Source organism: Hylaeus anthracinus, unplaced genomic scaffold (assembly GCF_026225885.1).
Source record: "Hylaeus anthracinus isolate JK02 unplaced genomic scaffold, UHH_iyHylAnth1.0_haploid 11997, whole genome shotgun sequence".
Lineage (NCBI taxonomy): Eukaryota > Metazoa > Arthropoda > Insecta > Hymenoptera > Colletidae > Hylaeus > Hylaeus anthracinus.
In genome coordinates this window covers 6,373,119-6,388,208 of record NW_026534344.1, presented here as the reverse complement: position 1 = coordinate 6,388,208, position 15,090 = coordinate 6,373,119, and the positions used below count along the sequence as shown (strand labels likewise).

The window sequence follows — 15,090 nt, the reverse complement described above, 5'->3', positions numbered from 1 at the left end:
GGCTCGACGAAACTACTACGTACCACACAGTTCCTTGCTTCAACCAATTTCGTTATTTATATAAAAAGTGTGAGGTAAAAGAGGGCGACTATCGCGAAACCATCGAGCGTACGTTTAATCACAGAGCTGAACCTGTGATCCTAGTTGTATAAATATTACTGCGCGAAACTATGTGATTAACTTAGCTGAACTGATAGGACTGACGGACTTTACTTATTATTTTAGTGCCTAATTAACGCGAACAGAAACCAAAACCGAAGCCGTTCGACTCGTGATGGTTTTTTGATCCTTCTTAGCCGCCGTCGCCGCCGCCCGCCGCCGACGTCTTTTGTTGTCGCGTTTTAACGAACGATCGTGAAAATAAAAAGAAACGCGACCGGGGAGGAGAAAGACAGAAAAAAAAAAGGAAGGAGAAACAATAATGCTCAGATACTAATTAATTGTTCGTGGGCGCGCAGCCGGCGGACTTCCGTGTGCCGACTGAAGGCTATTATTTTTATACCTTAATTAACGACTGTGAGAACGAAAGTGAAAGAGGAGTGTTGACCGGACTGCGCCGACGTTAGCAGCTTCCTTTTTCTCGATGATAGTTGTTTTTATCGTCGTTGTATTATACTTGACCCTAGCTTACTCGTTAGTCGGCCCGCGAGCCATCACGCTCGGGTCTCGTTTGACTATTGTTTTATTACCGACAACACCGTCATCATTTCTATATGTATATACGTACGGCATCGTGAATTATTTAAAGTTAGAATAATGTACAGAAAATCTGTGTAACGATATCTGCGATAATGTGATTCGATTAATAAATACGATATTACGTAGAGAGAGGGAGTTTCCTTTTTTAATTCTTATTCTTGCAGCAATTAAACAGGTTGGGCCATGTAAGTTTTTTGTACAAGTGCAATGGAGCATGTGCAATCGATAGTTGCATTGCGTTCTTAAAGGGAAATGAATGTTTCTTTTACGCGGGTTGATTCCTTCTGTCATCCTATGTAAAAAGGTGTAAGGGTAGATTGGTAAAAAAAAATGATTAGGTCGCGAGATAATTTAAAAATAATTGTCTACAATGAAGAGGATTTTCAAATGCAATGGAAATGGCGCCAAAAAGTGAACGTAGCGCCATCTTAGAGATAGTTCCTCAAGTTTGTCGCCGAATAGTTCCTCTTTTTCCACGCTAGATGGCGAAAACAAAAATTGATGTAGCAGGAATTTGCATTTTCTGTATTTTTAGCGGTCAAAAAATGATTTCCCAGTTGTATTATAATATTATATTGACTGCTTTATGCTTGCAAGTTGACTATTAGGCTACAAAAAGTAAAAAAAATATATTTTTTTTCCGTGTCTGTGGCGTCATCCATTAGTAGAAATTGGAACTAGTTCTCGACAAACTTGAACGTTTTCCCAATAGAGGCGCTGGCCAAAGGTCGAAATTTTAGTTCGTCCTACCCATCGCTAGATGGCGATACCGTCGCACACCCCATAAAATCGCAATATTCGGTTTTTGCACTATTTCTTCTATATTATTGCATGAAGATTTTTTTAAATCTTTAAAATATCTTTAAGTCTGTTATATTTAATATTTTAAAGATGTTAAAGATTTATATTTAAATCTTTTAAAATAATAAATTTAAGATTTATTAAATCAACGATTCTTTTAATTATGTTTACAAATCAAATATTTTCATCTTTCTTAAAGCGATTATGACATAATTATCTCTTTGTCATAATATAATGAATAAAACATCTCCTTGTTTATTTCATTTGATTTACAAGTAATGCAAAACGATTAAAAAATTCGTGTTGGTCAATTAGCCATTCATAAATATATTTTTAAATTTCAAATGAACATTTCTCAAGCTGAAATCATTTTATATCAAATCAGTATTTTTAATTTACTACCTTCAGGCTAGTAAAGTTTCCTTTATCCTTAATGCCAGTCACATCGTCATGCCATGTGCATTTGTGACGATTAAACATTTACTAAGGTTTTTTTGCATCATGGTTTATTAATCAAGTATGGCGAGTAATTATTCTACGAATTTAAGAAAACTTAAAATTCATGTTATCACTGCTTGAACATATACGTTAGATTGGTGCCGGAATTATTACATATATTTTACAGAAGTTCAATGCCATAATTAATATTTAAAAAGTGCCATTGACTTCTGCACAGTCATGCCAATAAACAATAAGCTTATTAATATCTGACGAGAAGAAATATTTGTGTTCAGATTGAATACATTGATTAAATATCCTTTCTTCATTTCCTTGATCAATTAGTCACTCGTTGATAGAGCTGTCTAGATATTCATGTGCATGTTAATCCGTAGGAAACAGTTTAGGCGATTAAAATGGATTGTATACACACCTGTCATCGATTCATTATACTCAAATTACAGCTCATGATAATTGCATACGCGAGCTCTGTAAGAGAGGATCTTCATTTAAAGATATTTTACGATTTTAATGATGCTGATAAGGTTATCCTAATTCAAACTACAGTCATAGTTAATGAAACGGTAGTTGAGATTGTCTGATAGTTGAAGCGTAAGGATGCAGATGACAGTGAAATCGTATCTGACAAGAAAATTGTTTTATTATTACAGAGACCAGATCAGCTAAGAACCAAGCAAATAGGAAGTCGGTTGCAAAACCCTAATAAAAGTGAAGACTATACTACATTCAGTACCGTAACTTAGATTTCAAAATTTACATATGTATGCACTCTGCAGTATGATTATATAAACATATTATTAAGGAATGCTCCTTTAGAAAAGTATATTATTAGAACAGAATGTCGTAGATTGGTTGTTGATCTAAGATCTTGATTAAACAATATATCTATTAAGTACGTATAAAGTACGTATCTATTGAGGATATCTAGATATTTATCACGTTTTAATTGGATTGAAAGACCAAATTTATTACCGAAAACACTTATTGAGATTAACTGATGACTGTAATTCATTTATAGAAAATTTCACTCTTTTGGCATAGAATGGGCTTTAGAAGTAATAGCTTCAGACAGAGTTTAGGAAGAATAGGAAAATTAAAGTCTGATAATCGATAATAATATTGATGGCGGTTGGTGGCACCACCAACCTGAAATATCAAACTAATCCTCCGCAAGTTGTTCGCAGAACAAAAGTCGCCCTATAGAAGGTTAAAAAATTCATAAAATCGATCCCACCTTTAAAACGTTTAAATATATATATATATTCGATACTTTTCGCTTTCTATTTGTCCCAATGTAAAACCAACGTTCGGAACGTTCACGTAAAAGTAAACCATGCGCGTTCGTGCCATAAATAACTACGTCCTATCTATGTAAATGAAAACTAGACGCAGTCAAAGATCGTCGAAGTTCATTAAATAATCCTAATTGTAATCCTAGGTTCAAGCTTCGACTGCGCAGCACCGATTTGCGTAAAATGATTTGGACGTTCACGTTATCGTTTATTGCGCTGTCGCGGAGTGATTAGCAACCCAGCGAGAATCGTCGCAGGTCAAATCACGGATCCCGGTTATTGTACGCCGGTGGACGAGGTCGTCGATTGAAATTCAGTTACCTTCACCTGTCGGGGGATCGTTGGAAGTCGAGGAACGAAACTTCCGGATATTTCATCGAAGGAGAGGGGAGGGGAAGGACCTTGCGGAGTAAATACCGAGAAACTCGTGATATGGCCGACAAGTGAGACCCGACGAGTACCAGCTTCGTAACGTTTACTTACTTACCTCTGCGTTCTTTCTGAATGACAGGATAGTTATGACGAGAAACGCGGAAAACGCGAGCAGGGGTGAAAATGAGGAAGAGGAATACGATCCTGCCGCGCACCGTCCCCCAGGACCCCTGACTTCGTAAGGATCGAAATTTTTCTTTAATGGTAGAAGCTTCGACGCGTTCCTTCGACGAGCGACGAACAACGACTGTGCGTTGCGGCCATAGTCATAAATAATGCAATACTCAATACATTCGCCATCGGCAGATATTTTACGTTTCTAATACCGAGTACTGACGAATAAAATTCTGAAGCTAGACGTCGCGAATTCTGTTTCGTTAGGGCGGGGATAAAAATGACAAAATATGTTTCGAAATATCAATGGTGTAAATACGTGGCGAATAAAATAAAAAGATTCTCATAATTTAGAATTGTGGACGACAGAATTTTCACGTGGAGAATTAATACACAAATCAAAAAATAATGGATAAAAATTCAAAAAAAAAAAAAATAATGGATAAAAATACACAAATTATTGAGTACGTTCGGAAAAGATGAGATTGTACACATAAAGATAAAGCGACATTCAGGATGGGTAGATTGCAAGAAAGATAGGATTGTATATATGAGCAAGATAAATGAAACAAATGGTGCGAGAAGAACTGCGCGTAGAGATAGTTACATTATTAATTCAATTTCAGGGACTTCGCCGTACTCATGCATCTATTGAAGACCTCCATTGGAAATGGAATACTTTTCTTGCCTAACGGATTCAGGAGAACAGGCTACGTAATGTCAATAATCTGCAGTGTCTTTATAGGCTTGACGTGCACCCACACAGTCGTGGTGTTGGTGGGTAACTTATACTTTAGTATTGCTAATAATTGCAGACTTGTGGGACAATTAAGTTAAACTGATACCTCTAATGGTTGCTTCGTGAGAAATAATTACGTACTCGAGAATATACTAAATTATTTACGAGGGTCGTTCAGATAGTAAGTTTAACGGTCTAATTACGCTGTGAAAGAGTGGTCAAAACACAAAAACAAGATCATTTAAAAAATATTTGTAGACCAGAGTCTACAGCACATGAAACTGATCGAAATAGATGAGAGAACATGTTCCTAAAATTTTGTAGTTCTACCTTCTCACCAAGACCAACGCTAACAATCGTTAAACTTACTTTCCGTACGACCCTCGTATACTGAATTAATTAGCACTTTGTTCTACTGAAAATCAGCTTGACTTTTTCCATAGTATCCCATGCACATTAGCTTAGAGTGACTGCACCGAAGATCACGTGGGATAGCGTCTGAAAACGAGTTCTCTGAATGCAGGTGCGATGCGCTCAGGTGTTATGCAGGCGCAATCGCATACCGATGCTGGATTTCGCCCAAACGGCGGAGGTCTCGTTCCAAAGTGGTCCCCGATGGATTCGAAAGTATGGGAAAACGTTTGGCGTTTTCATCAACATTTTCGTCTGTTTTGTACACTTCCAAGGTGCCGTCATATACATACTTTACGTTGCCACCTCCTTTCAGCAAGTAAGAAACGAGTCGTAAGGTCCTTTTCCCATTGACGGATATTCAGGCTGAGGTCAGGCGCGATTTTTCAATGGCTATCGACAGTATCAACGAAACCAGAGATAATTAACCGCCCAGTATATTCCTAATTAGCGTCCTTCATTCTGTTACCGCGAACGAAATAATTGTAAGTTTAGACACGAAATTTAAAACACTATTTAAGGCGTCACTTTAGAAGAAATCGATTAAAAGCTTGCGAACCTCATAGATGATTTAACATTTGCAATGAATTTCGACAAAAACAAACTCCTAATTACAAAATATAGCCTCGTATTTCTTCGATCGAGTGTTTTTTTACTTCGGTTCATCGATGCATATCGAAAGAACGTCTGCATGGCCACAGTCGTATTATCGCTGCATTTACGAAACCACTTTCGGAATACATAATAAGTTTCTTTTATTTCTTTCAGCCACGCTCGTTGCTTTTGTACACCGCATGTTTGAATATTATCATATGAACGCTATGCTTTAACTCCTCCTCAAATGACTTCCAAACATCATTCAATCCTCAATTGCTTCAATCTTCACCGTATTCTTTTTTTCCATGGTCTCATTGCTTTAAAAACTTGTTAATTTATTCACATTTCACGAAACGCAGCAAACTGAAACAAACTTATAATTTGCATCGTTTTATCGCGTTGTTTAGGCCTATTTCGACTTATTCTGTTCTGCAGCTCGAGCTTCAGCTCATTGCTACTTAGTTCTATAGACAGATAAAATTGTTTTCTGTATTTCAGAACAGAGAAATTTACATCCTTAAATTTATTACTCTTTCCCTCGTCGTTGCATGATTTCATTTGGGTCATTTGGCTGGTGGATCAACTAACCTTACCATCTCTGCCACGAGGAGACAGACCCTCTACTCTCTTTAATAATGAACTCTCCTTTATTCGTTAGCTTATATTTCATTTCTTCTTCTATCTTCTATCTTCTTTCATTTTTCTTGTTTTTCGTTTTCCATCCGATCAGTGCGATGTCCGTTCAACAACCTTCTCTTCCAGGTGATCGAGTTCTTTTCTGGGTTCGAAATGGACGCGCGAATCTACATAGCCGCCTTGTTCCCTTTCGTCTGCGGACTCGGCTTCGTGCCAAACCTGGCGTACCTGGCACCTTTTTCCATAATCGGTTTTCTATTCATGTTCGTCGGCATTTGCGTCACCCTTTACTATCTGCTGGACAATTTCCCCGATCCTGGAAGGCTCGAAACGTTCACGGACGTGTTGCATGTGCCGATGTATTGCAACTTGATGCTGTACGCTCTGCACAACGTGACCATGTACATGCCGTTGGAGAACACGATGAAGAACCCGCACCACCTGCCGCGGCTGATAACGTTCAACATGTTGCTTAATACCTGCCTGTACACAGCGTTCGGATTTTTGGGGTACAACAAGTACATGCTCGATACCTGCGACACTGTGATCAAGAATCTCCCGATCGAGGAAACGTGAGTCGATTTAAATATGTATTTCATATTCTTGCTGTAAGGATTAGAAGACGAGACCTTTGTTGTTTCGCGTGGTCGTAGCGCGATCGAGGCTCGAATCAATCCGGGTCATACCAGCGAGTCCTGTGGATGATCCAAATCAAAAAGTTGAAAAGTTTTAACAAATTAATGCTTGATTTCTGAGGAAACGTAGTGTAGATCGTTGTTCAGTAGGGAATGTCTGTCAACGAGTTAGTATATTTTGTTTACATTTCGTTTAAGTTGTCACGTTCATGAAACTGACAAGTAGATAAATTCATCGATACGTAATATATCGAGCTTTAGACGACCTTAAGCAAAAAAATGCGTCATACTATCGGAAAACCGGAAGCGTATCGTGATTCACGAACCTTGACACATAAATCCATATCGAAGTGGTAACTTTAATATGTTTTTCACCGCTACGAATAAATTAAAATCCTTTTACAATCTCAAGTACCGCTGGTATAATTGCTCTGTTATCGATTGTCGGCTTGTCATTGCAAACTTTATTTTTTGAAACATGAAGTGATATGTACTATTACAAATTTTTTGTTTATCCTTAAACTATACATTATTACAAACTCGATTTTTTTTAATGCGACGAGTTGTATAGTTTTTGATTTCTGCTATCTAATGCCAAGACACTTGTAAGAAGCATTCGTACAGTATCCAATTTCAAATAAATGGTTCCTGCACGAATATATGTGATAATATTCTTGCATGCGATGTTACTATGGCTTTTTCCTTTTAAAAAACTGTTTTACACGAATGTCGGACACGTTGTAAGGTATTGGTTTAAAATGACTTTGATGGAATAGAACATAGGGAAACATTGTCCACCGATTATCCTGTTCTAATGACTGACGCGTCATGCAGATTATCTTTTACATTACAACAGAGACAAACGTGTTGTCTTACAATTAGAGATGATAGATGGGGCGATGTTTACTTTTACGTAATGCGAAAATAGCTGTAACAATGAAAGTCATTTTATGGCGATACAGAAAATCTAATCGCTAAGTGAAAAAGAAATGTGTGTAAATTAATTTTAAATGTACTATCATGTCACGCGATGGGTTAGGTTGGCGTTGAAACTAAAACATACACATGTTTACTAATATAATGAAATTGATTTAATTGTAATAACGATACTCTTACTAAAAAAATGTGAAATCGAAAGCGATTTGATTTTTTTATTTTTTTGAAAGAGGTTCAGAAAACTAAGTAGTAACGAATGTGTTTTTTAAAATTGACGAATGATAAACAAGGTTGTATCACTTAAAGACTTAGATAGGATTTCTAGTACGTCTATTTGACGAATGCGCCACTGGTATTTAGTAAACGTTATTATCCAGACAAGATTCTGTGCTATAACAAATATTGTCTCTACTGGTGTAAAGCACTTAACGCACAATTCCATTCCTGACAGCAGCAGATAATCAAACAGAGAATTTTCTTAGACGTCAAACATTCTCGAGATAACTGAATCTTTCAATTAAAAACGAACAGATGCTCGTTATATGTAATTTTTCTCAATTGCTATGTGCGCACATATTTATTGCATCTGGAAAACGAAAAATCATTGAAATCTAAAGGGAACACTTTTTTTTTATGTTTGAATAATCTTTCTATTAACTGATATGTCGAAAAGTAATTAAACGGAGTGGTCACCGCGTGGTGGTACGTCAAATTATCGTGTTTATAAATTTTCTAATCTTTCACCAAGTAGCTAGATATTATTAACATCGATACCGATATTATTGCTATTTAGATAAATTTTATCTATTTAATTGATAATTGAATGTAAGTAATCTACGGGATCATTATCAGACATCTATACTTTCTAAATTAGAAGAATTCATAATTATGAAAATATTCTAGCGATATTATAGAATTGTTAGCGAATATTTAAAATTATTACCTGAATTTTTATTTCGGTACTTTTGTTAAAAATAAAATATTTTTTTTTTTTTTTATATAAATGAGGAAGACCTTTTTTAGTAATTATAATTGAACTCATTTTTTGAATGGCATACGTAGAGAAAAACTGTTTGTCAGTTCTAACAAAGTAATACATAGTTCTTAAAATATTATTGAATAATTTTTATTAGACTTTCTATTACTGAAACTTTATTGTTAACAAAAAAATGTGTCCAAAGTTTTCCATTGAGAGATAATATTACAATACTGGAAAATACCATGTTATGTAGTATTTTGAACAGAGTAGTTAATGCAGGATAAAATTTTATTATGCTATGAAAGCCTTCCGTATCATTGGATTTATACACCAATGAAAGTCGAAGTTAATATTTCCATTGAAGCTGATAAATCTATCGAAGTACACTCTGTAACAAAATTAAGTATAGATATCCTGTATTCAGTCCCAAATATTTAAATGTGGATCACCCCATACAGTACATAATATCGATGGTACTTATCTGAAATAATCGAATTATTTATTATGAAAATTAATTATTCGTTATCTGACCAAATGCTTTGCTTCTAATTTAGTTTTAGTCGAAGTAACTGACCATACTACATACGTACGTATAAAATATCAAAAAGACCTATTATGTTAACATGTTACCTCATATTGTAAACAGATGAATTCCACTGAGAATCATCTACGTGTTTAAATTCCATAAATTCTTATCTCGATTTACCGAATGTAAAATTTGCTGGACAAATTGTAAATACCTTTGGAGATATGAAAACAAAAAAATTACTACAAAGTTTGTTTATCATTGGAGATAAATAAATCTCAGAGGTGGTGTTACAATCCGAAAATAGTTGAGAAACATGGGTTTACAGAACGTCAAGTAGATGGAATCAACAAGTCTCTACGAGTATAGTCGTTATCGATTAATATTGTTGGATTAAGGAGTTTAATTAACAACATTCTTTTACAGATTACGGAGATTCAATTGATCCGTTGCATTTATACAAGTATACCACGGGCATGATTTTTATTATTCTTGTTATTTATTGCACCTCTACTACATATTCGAGCAAACGAGTGATATATGATAGAGCTTAGAAACGAATTGCTCAGCATCGACAGACGATAGCATGCTACTGTAAGCTCCCATCGACGATAATAATACTTCTGCCAAATACCTTTTTTATTCTGTTTACGTTTTCGGTAAATACCTGAAAAGGCTTTTTGTAATATCGTGAAAGATACTCAGATGCAATCAGACACTTCGATAGTCGTTTTATTACTTACATATTATAATTCTACGAGGCAATAACTGCTGTATTAATCAGAATGGTTTCAATTGAACTGTTATCATTTATGGGAACATTGACTAAGCAGTCAATGGAATTCTACGAATCGATAAAAGCTTAGAAATTCAATGAAAAATGATCAGAATGGTTGCAAATTAAAAATTAATCAAAGTACGATGACGCTCTAAGCATTTCATTTCAGAAAGATTATGACAATTTAAATTTATAGTACTCTTAAAGTAATATGTTTGTGAGACGTGAGACGCACACGATGACACACGTGATAATGGCAATGAATAGCATAGCAAAGATATAGTTCATGATTGTATCGGGTGATCGAAATGATATGCCATCATTGAAAACAATCTTCAAATTTGCGATACTCTTGAGCTGCGTCTAATTTGGAAATAATGTCGATTTACCCGTCATTGATCCTGTCCAGTGATCTGATATCTAGGCCGTGTGCATGCGTCCCTCGAGAATTTTAGTATCACTGTTTACACGGTCTCGACGGTGCTTCTTATCGTGCAAACCTCATTATCTAGTGCCTCTTGATTATTTGTATACACGTGTACATTCCGTTGGACGCTTTTCACTTTCGGTGCAATCGGTTTAATCGGTTTGATTAAAAAATCAATTCGCCTACGTCGGTCCTTATCGGTGAATAGTGTTTCAGCATGCCGGAGTGAACAAATGACGGTTTTAGTTTTGAAACGAGGTACCTTTCAAAATAAGAGTCCGGGCTTGCCATTAAAACTCAAGGGATTATTTTACAGCCTTTCGAGTCACGAACGATTGCATAAAGAAGATCGTAAATTTTCCTTTGTTACTTCAATTCTTTACTGTAAGCATGTTAAACTTCATTCCCATCTCTTTCCTAGTTCGACAATTATAATTCATTAAAGAAAATTTAGCAATATATTAAAAATCCTTTTACGAAACATATTCAACTTTCGGAAAAATCCCAAGCGAATACGACTCCATACGCTCCTAATCAATATGCGCTAGTCGTTAATCCCTTTTTGTGCTATAGTCCAATATTTGGAAACGTGAGATACGTTTTTTAGGCTTGTCAACACGGCGTGTGTATAAAAGGAGGGGCATTTAAGACAGGTCGTCTGGATAACTCGATTATTATTAAAAATAGAAATAATGTTCGAGACATTAATTTTATGGAGAAATCGTCGCCTGTAGTTCCTGGTTTTCAGGGGATAGGCTTAAGAGCATTTTAGAACGCAATTAACGTGGGACTTGAAAATGAGTCGCGATTTCTAAGCGCCTGACAATAAAAATACATCGATCAATTTAACATTAAATGATAATCGAAACTTCTGGACAGAATCTGTATCCGATCTTTTGTCACGTGGCGAATGATGTTTGATTAAAATTCAGTATCGTGTTAGATGGCAAAGTGGTTGACCTTATCATTCTTCCTTCGATTTAACATTGCATTTAATTTGAATTACGTGTCAAATCGTACATTCTTCTGTTCATTACGGTCATAATTGATTTCACCGAAATGATTCATCAATTTCACTGATAATGCAAATAAAGGAATTCCTCTCTGGTCACAGTCAAAGGTAAAAAATGTTCGATATGCACACGCTTTACAACATAGTATCATTAAGGAGTATAATCCCGAGTCCCAAGTCCTCGCTTAGACTCATCGATGGTTATTGTCATTTTTTCTAAATGATCAGTAAACTTGGTTAAAATATATTTTTTTAAACACAGACTGGTACTATTAAAATAATAGTTCCCTGTGTCTGAAAACAACCTTTTTAATTACCAGATAATATATTTGTATCTTACATTAATTTTTTTTTTTTAAATTGTATATAAATTAAAAATTTTTAATGATTTCTTCTCTGTGTTCTATATTATTGTTACTTCTGTTTCAGGCTCGCCCAAACCATTAAAATAGTCATTAGTTTGGCTGTCTTTTTCTCGTTTGGGTTAGCTTATTACGTGCCAATGTCAATATTGTGGCCGATGATCGAGTCGAAATTTAAGACTCCCAGTTATGGCAAAGTTGCGTTTCAGTTCAGTGGAATACTTCTGACGAGTAAGTAGAATAAAAACTACAAGTTTTATAAAATCAAGCGAAGTATGTTTTACTTTTCTAAACGTGTACTTCCGTTCTTCTCGACTGTCAAATAATATTGTGGTCTTTGAATAATTTCTATCTTTAAACTGCCATGATAACAAAATATTCTAAATATTTATATGTAATATGCCAATAATTAAAAGTATACGTCCCATTCTTATTGTTTTTATTTCTTTATTTGTTCACAGCACTATTAGCCATCACTATCCCTAACATGATTCCTCTTCTTGGACTACTGACAGCATTAAGCGTAACCACAGTGATGTTATTAATTCCCGTACTGATAGAAACTGCAACAAAATGGCACGAGGCTACGCGGCTTCTTTTAGCGAAGAACATAAGCATATTCCTCATTTGGATGCTCCTGTTGGTAAGTATCAAAAGTAAATGATGCAAATAACGTAACATAAGCACTTTCAGCATTTCCTGAACATTTCACATCATTTTATAAACCTCTATCTCTGCGATCTTTTCTCACCTTTTTGGGAAAGTCATCATACCATCGCTATAAAACTTCTGTAGTTTTTTTTTTTTTTATTAAATATAAACACAATATGCGACACGTACTTATGGAATGAAATAATAGATAAATATACGTCTGCGTGTACAAATCATATATCACGTGTGTATTAGGGCTTTTTTATTGTACATGGAACTCGAACATTATCGTTTTAATAACGAGATACCAGTATAAAGCGTTGACAGAGAATGCCAATCTTCAGATTTTTAGGCGATTGCTGTGTGAACTATGGTATGGAATTTTATCAGTTTACCAATAGATATCCTTAGGGAACTTACAACAGATCCGTTGTGAAATATTGATTACGATGAAAAAAGGAGATAGTAGATTTTAATTTTGGTAATACGCACTTTGTCGGTGTCTATTTACAGCGTCGGAAATAAACCATATCAACTTTGGGAAAGCTGTATATTATTCTTCAATGTTTCATTCTTGAGTCGTAAGTTATCAGCAGTCTCTTTTATTGCTTTCGTGCACTTAACGTAACTCGCGCGTCAATTTAACTGTCGTGAAAAATGTTAAGTATTCTGTAACACGTGCCTCGATTACCCATTTCCTCGCGTAAAATGTAAAAGGAAGTATGAAACTCGATTCGTAATTTAGTTTTACGTAAATACTACCTAATGTTTTTATTGCCCAGATCAATTTTAATGTTACAATCCTGTTTTATTTACAATGAAATCGAAAGTATTCTTTGTAAAATATATCTACTAAAGGAGAAATGTACTTTTTTTGTTGTTCTTCTTTTGACATTCATTAAAATAAGGAATACTGTGAAGAAAAACTGATCTCAACCGATTAAAATTTCTTTCTTTATTTCTCGACAGATTTTTGGAGCAATTGAGAGTACGTGGTCCATCATTAGAGAATACAATGGCGTGAAAGAGAAAGGGTGTTGATTAGCAGTCAATTACTGAAAATGAACATTTTCCTGAACTTCATGGAATCTCAATAAATTTTATAAGTCGGTAGATTTGTACTTTTTAGTAATTACGAAATATACATACCACTCTAAGTTTCATTTGTAAATTTAAGAATATCGTGTAAGTTATATTTTAGCGTAAAACTGAATAATTTAAGAAGATGGTTGCAGAGTCCGAACATTAAACCGCAAGGTAAGACGTACACGAAGACTTGGGCAACGTTGCTTACATTATATCATTTTCTTGTCGACTAGAATGAATGTGGAAGTAAAAATACAATAACTTTTCGAACAACTTGCTTTAATTTATTTACAGCGATTGATTTCAAATTGTTTTATACACAGCAACGGAATAGGATACGATTATATTGCAATTGCATCAGCGCAAAGAGAAGACCTTTAATTCGCGGATGTACAAATTCTTGTGTAAATGAGGTAACATCAAGATATATTCTATAAAACCATGTAACATTCGTTCAGTAGAATTGCCAGAGGTAACTTATATGGTTTATCGGTTCCGTATGAATAATTTAATATGCTAAGTGTGAATGGTTGAATAGTCATGAAAACAGTTCTTGGTATAGTGGCGATTTTGATCGAAGATTAATGAGAAAATAATTAATTTCTTTTTTAATCACAAGGATTGTATTATAATAAAAATTTATGGACAAAAGTAGTAGTACTAAAACTAGTTATGTTATTTTTTAAATCGAGTTAAGAGACAAATTTCCGTTCAAATTTCAACTTGTCTTAAATGTAATCTATTCGCATAGTTTCAGAATGATTTTCAATTATCCACATGTAATTAAAACGAGTTCACCTAAGCTTGAATTCGGTATTAATTTTATCACGAGGGTCTCGCTAATCTATCGATAACATTCGGATGAATAGACTATTAGGAGTCCAAAAATTCTTAATTCAATTAGTAACGGCCATACCGGCACGCGTGCTGCGTCGCTTTCAAGTTCAATTAGCTAGGTTTCAATTTCTCAGCTGCCGGTCGCTCGAGCTAGGGATACATAAACAGTGATACTTTTCATAGCTTACTCTCTACTTTCGACACGTTTCTCCATGGATCTCAATAACAGTTTAATCATCAGCCATGTAACCCAAATCATGTAACTTCAGTCGCGAATGATGTCGTTCGCGATCCATCCGTTTGCACCACTTACGCAACGCTGGAGACCGGCATCGGAGCGAGGCGTCGGTGCCAGCATCGGGAAAAAGAGCGATCGCCAGGGAAAAGAGCTCAGGAGATCACCAGGTATCTGGAGAGGGTAGATATCGTGGAGGGAACGTTGCGATGCACAGAGCGAACCGGATGGAACAGAGGGAGACAGAACGAAGGTGAAAGGGAGCAGGCGAAATGCAGACGGTGCGAAATCCGCTGAACCAGAGTCGATCGCGGTCGCGTTGGCCCTGTCTTCGCGCGTTCGTCGCGATGCTAAGGACGACTCGAGACAGTCTTCGGAACCACGACCGATAGAACCCATTACGAGAACGGCCTCTATCTCCCCTCCCACGCGTCGCGACGTCGCTC

At 35.6% G+C, this 15,090-nt stretch overlaps 1 protein-coding gene across 2 annotated transcripts; it reads left to right on the top strand.

Annotated features, from left to right (window-relative positions):
• The first annotated feature begins 3,282 nt into the window (after nucleotides 1-3,282).
• Nucleotides 3,283-14,182, top strand: LOC128889822 (proton-coupled amino acid transporter-like protein pathetic). Of its 2 annotated transcripts, XR_008460506.1 has the most exons (9): nucleotides 3,283-3,694; nucleotides 3,763-3,861; nucleotides 4,424-4,574; nucleotides 5,060-5,266; nucleotides 6,307-6,752; nucleotides 11,903-12,066; nucleotides 12,297-12,478; nucleotides 13,000-13,067; nucleotides 13,456-14,182. XR_008460506.1 is itself a non-coding variant. In XM_054147824.1 (8 exons), exons 1-8 carry the CDS (start codon nucleotides 3,684-3,686, stop codon nucleotides 13,525-13,527), a joined length of 1,332 nt encoding a protein of 443 aa, XP_054003799.1. In that variant the 5' UTR covers nucleotides 3,287-3,683; the 3' UTR covers nucleotides 13,528-14,182. The 2 variants fall into 2 exon arrangements, 1 of the variants encoding a protein (XP_054003799.1); XM_054147824.1 differs by lacking the exon at nucleotides 13,000-13,067 and having other exon boundaries at nucleotides 3,287-3,694.
• Nucleotides 14,183-15,090: the final 908 nt, after the last annotated feature.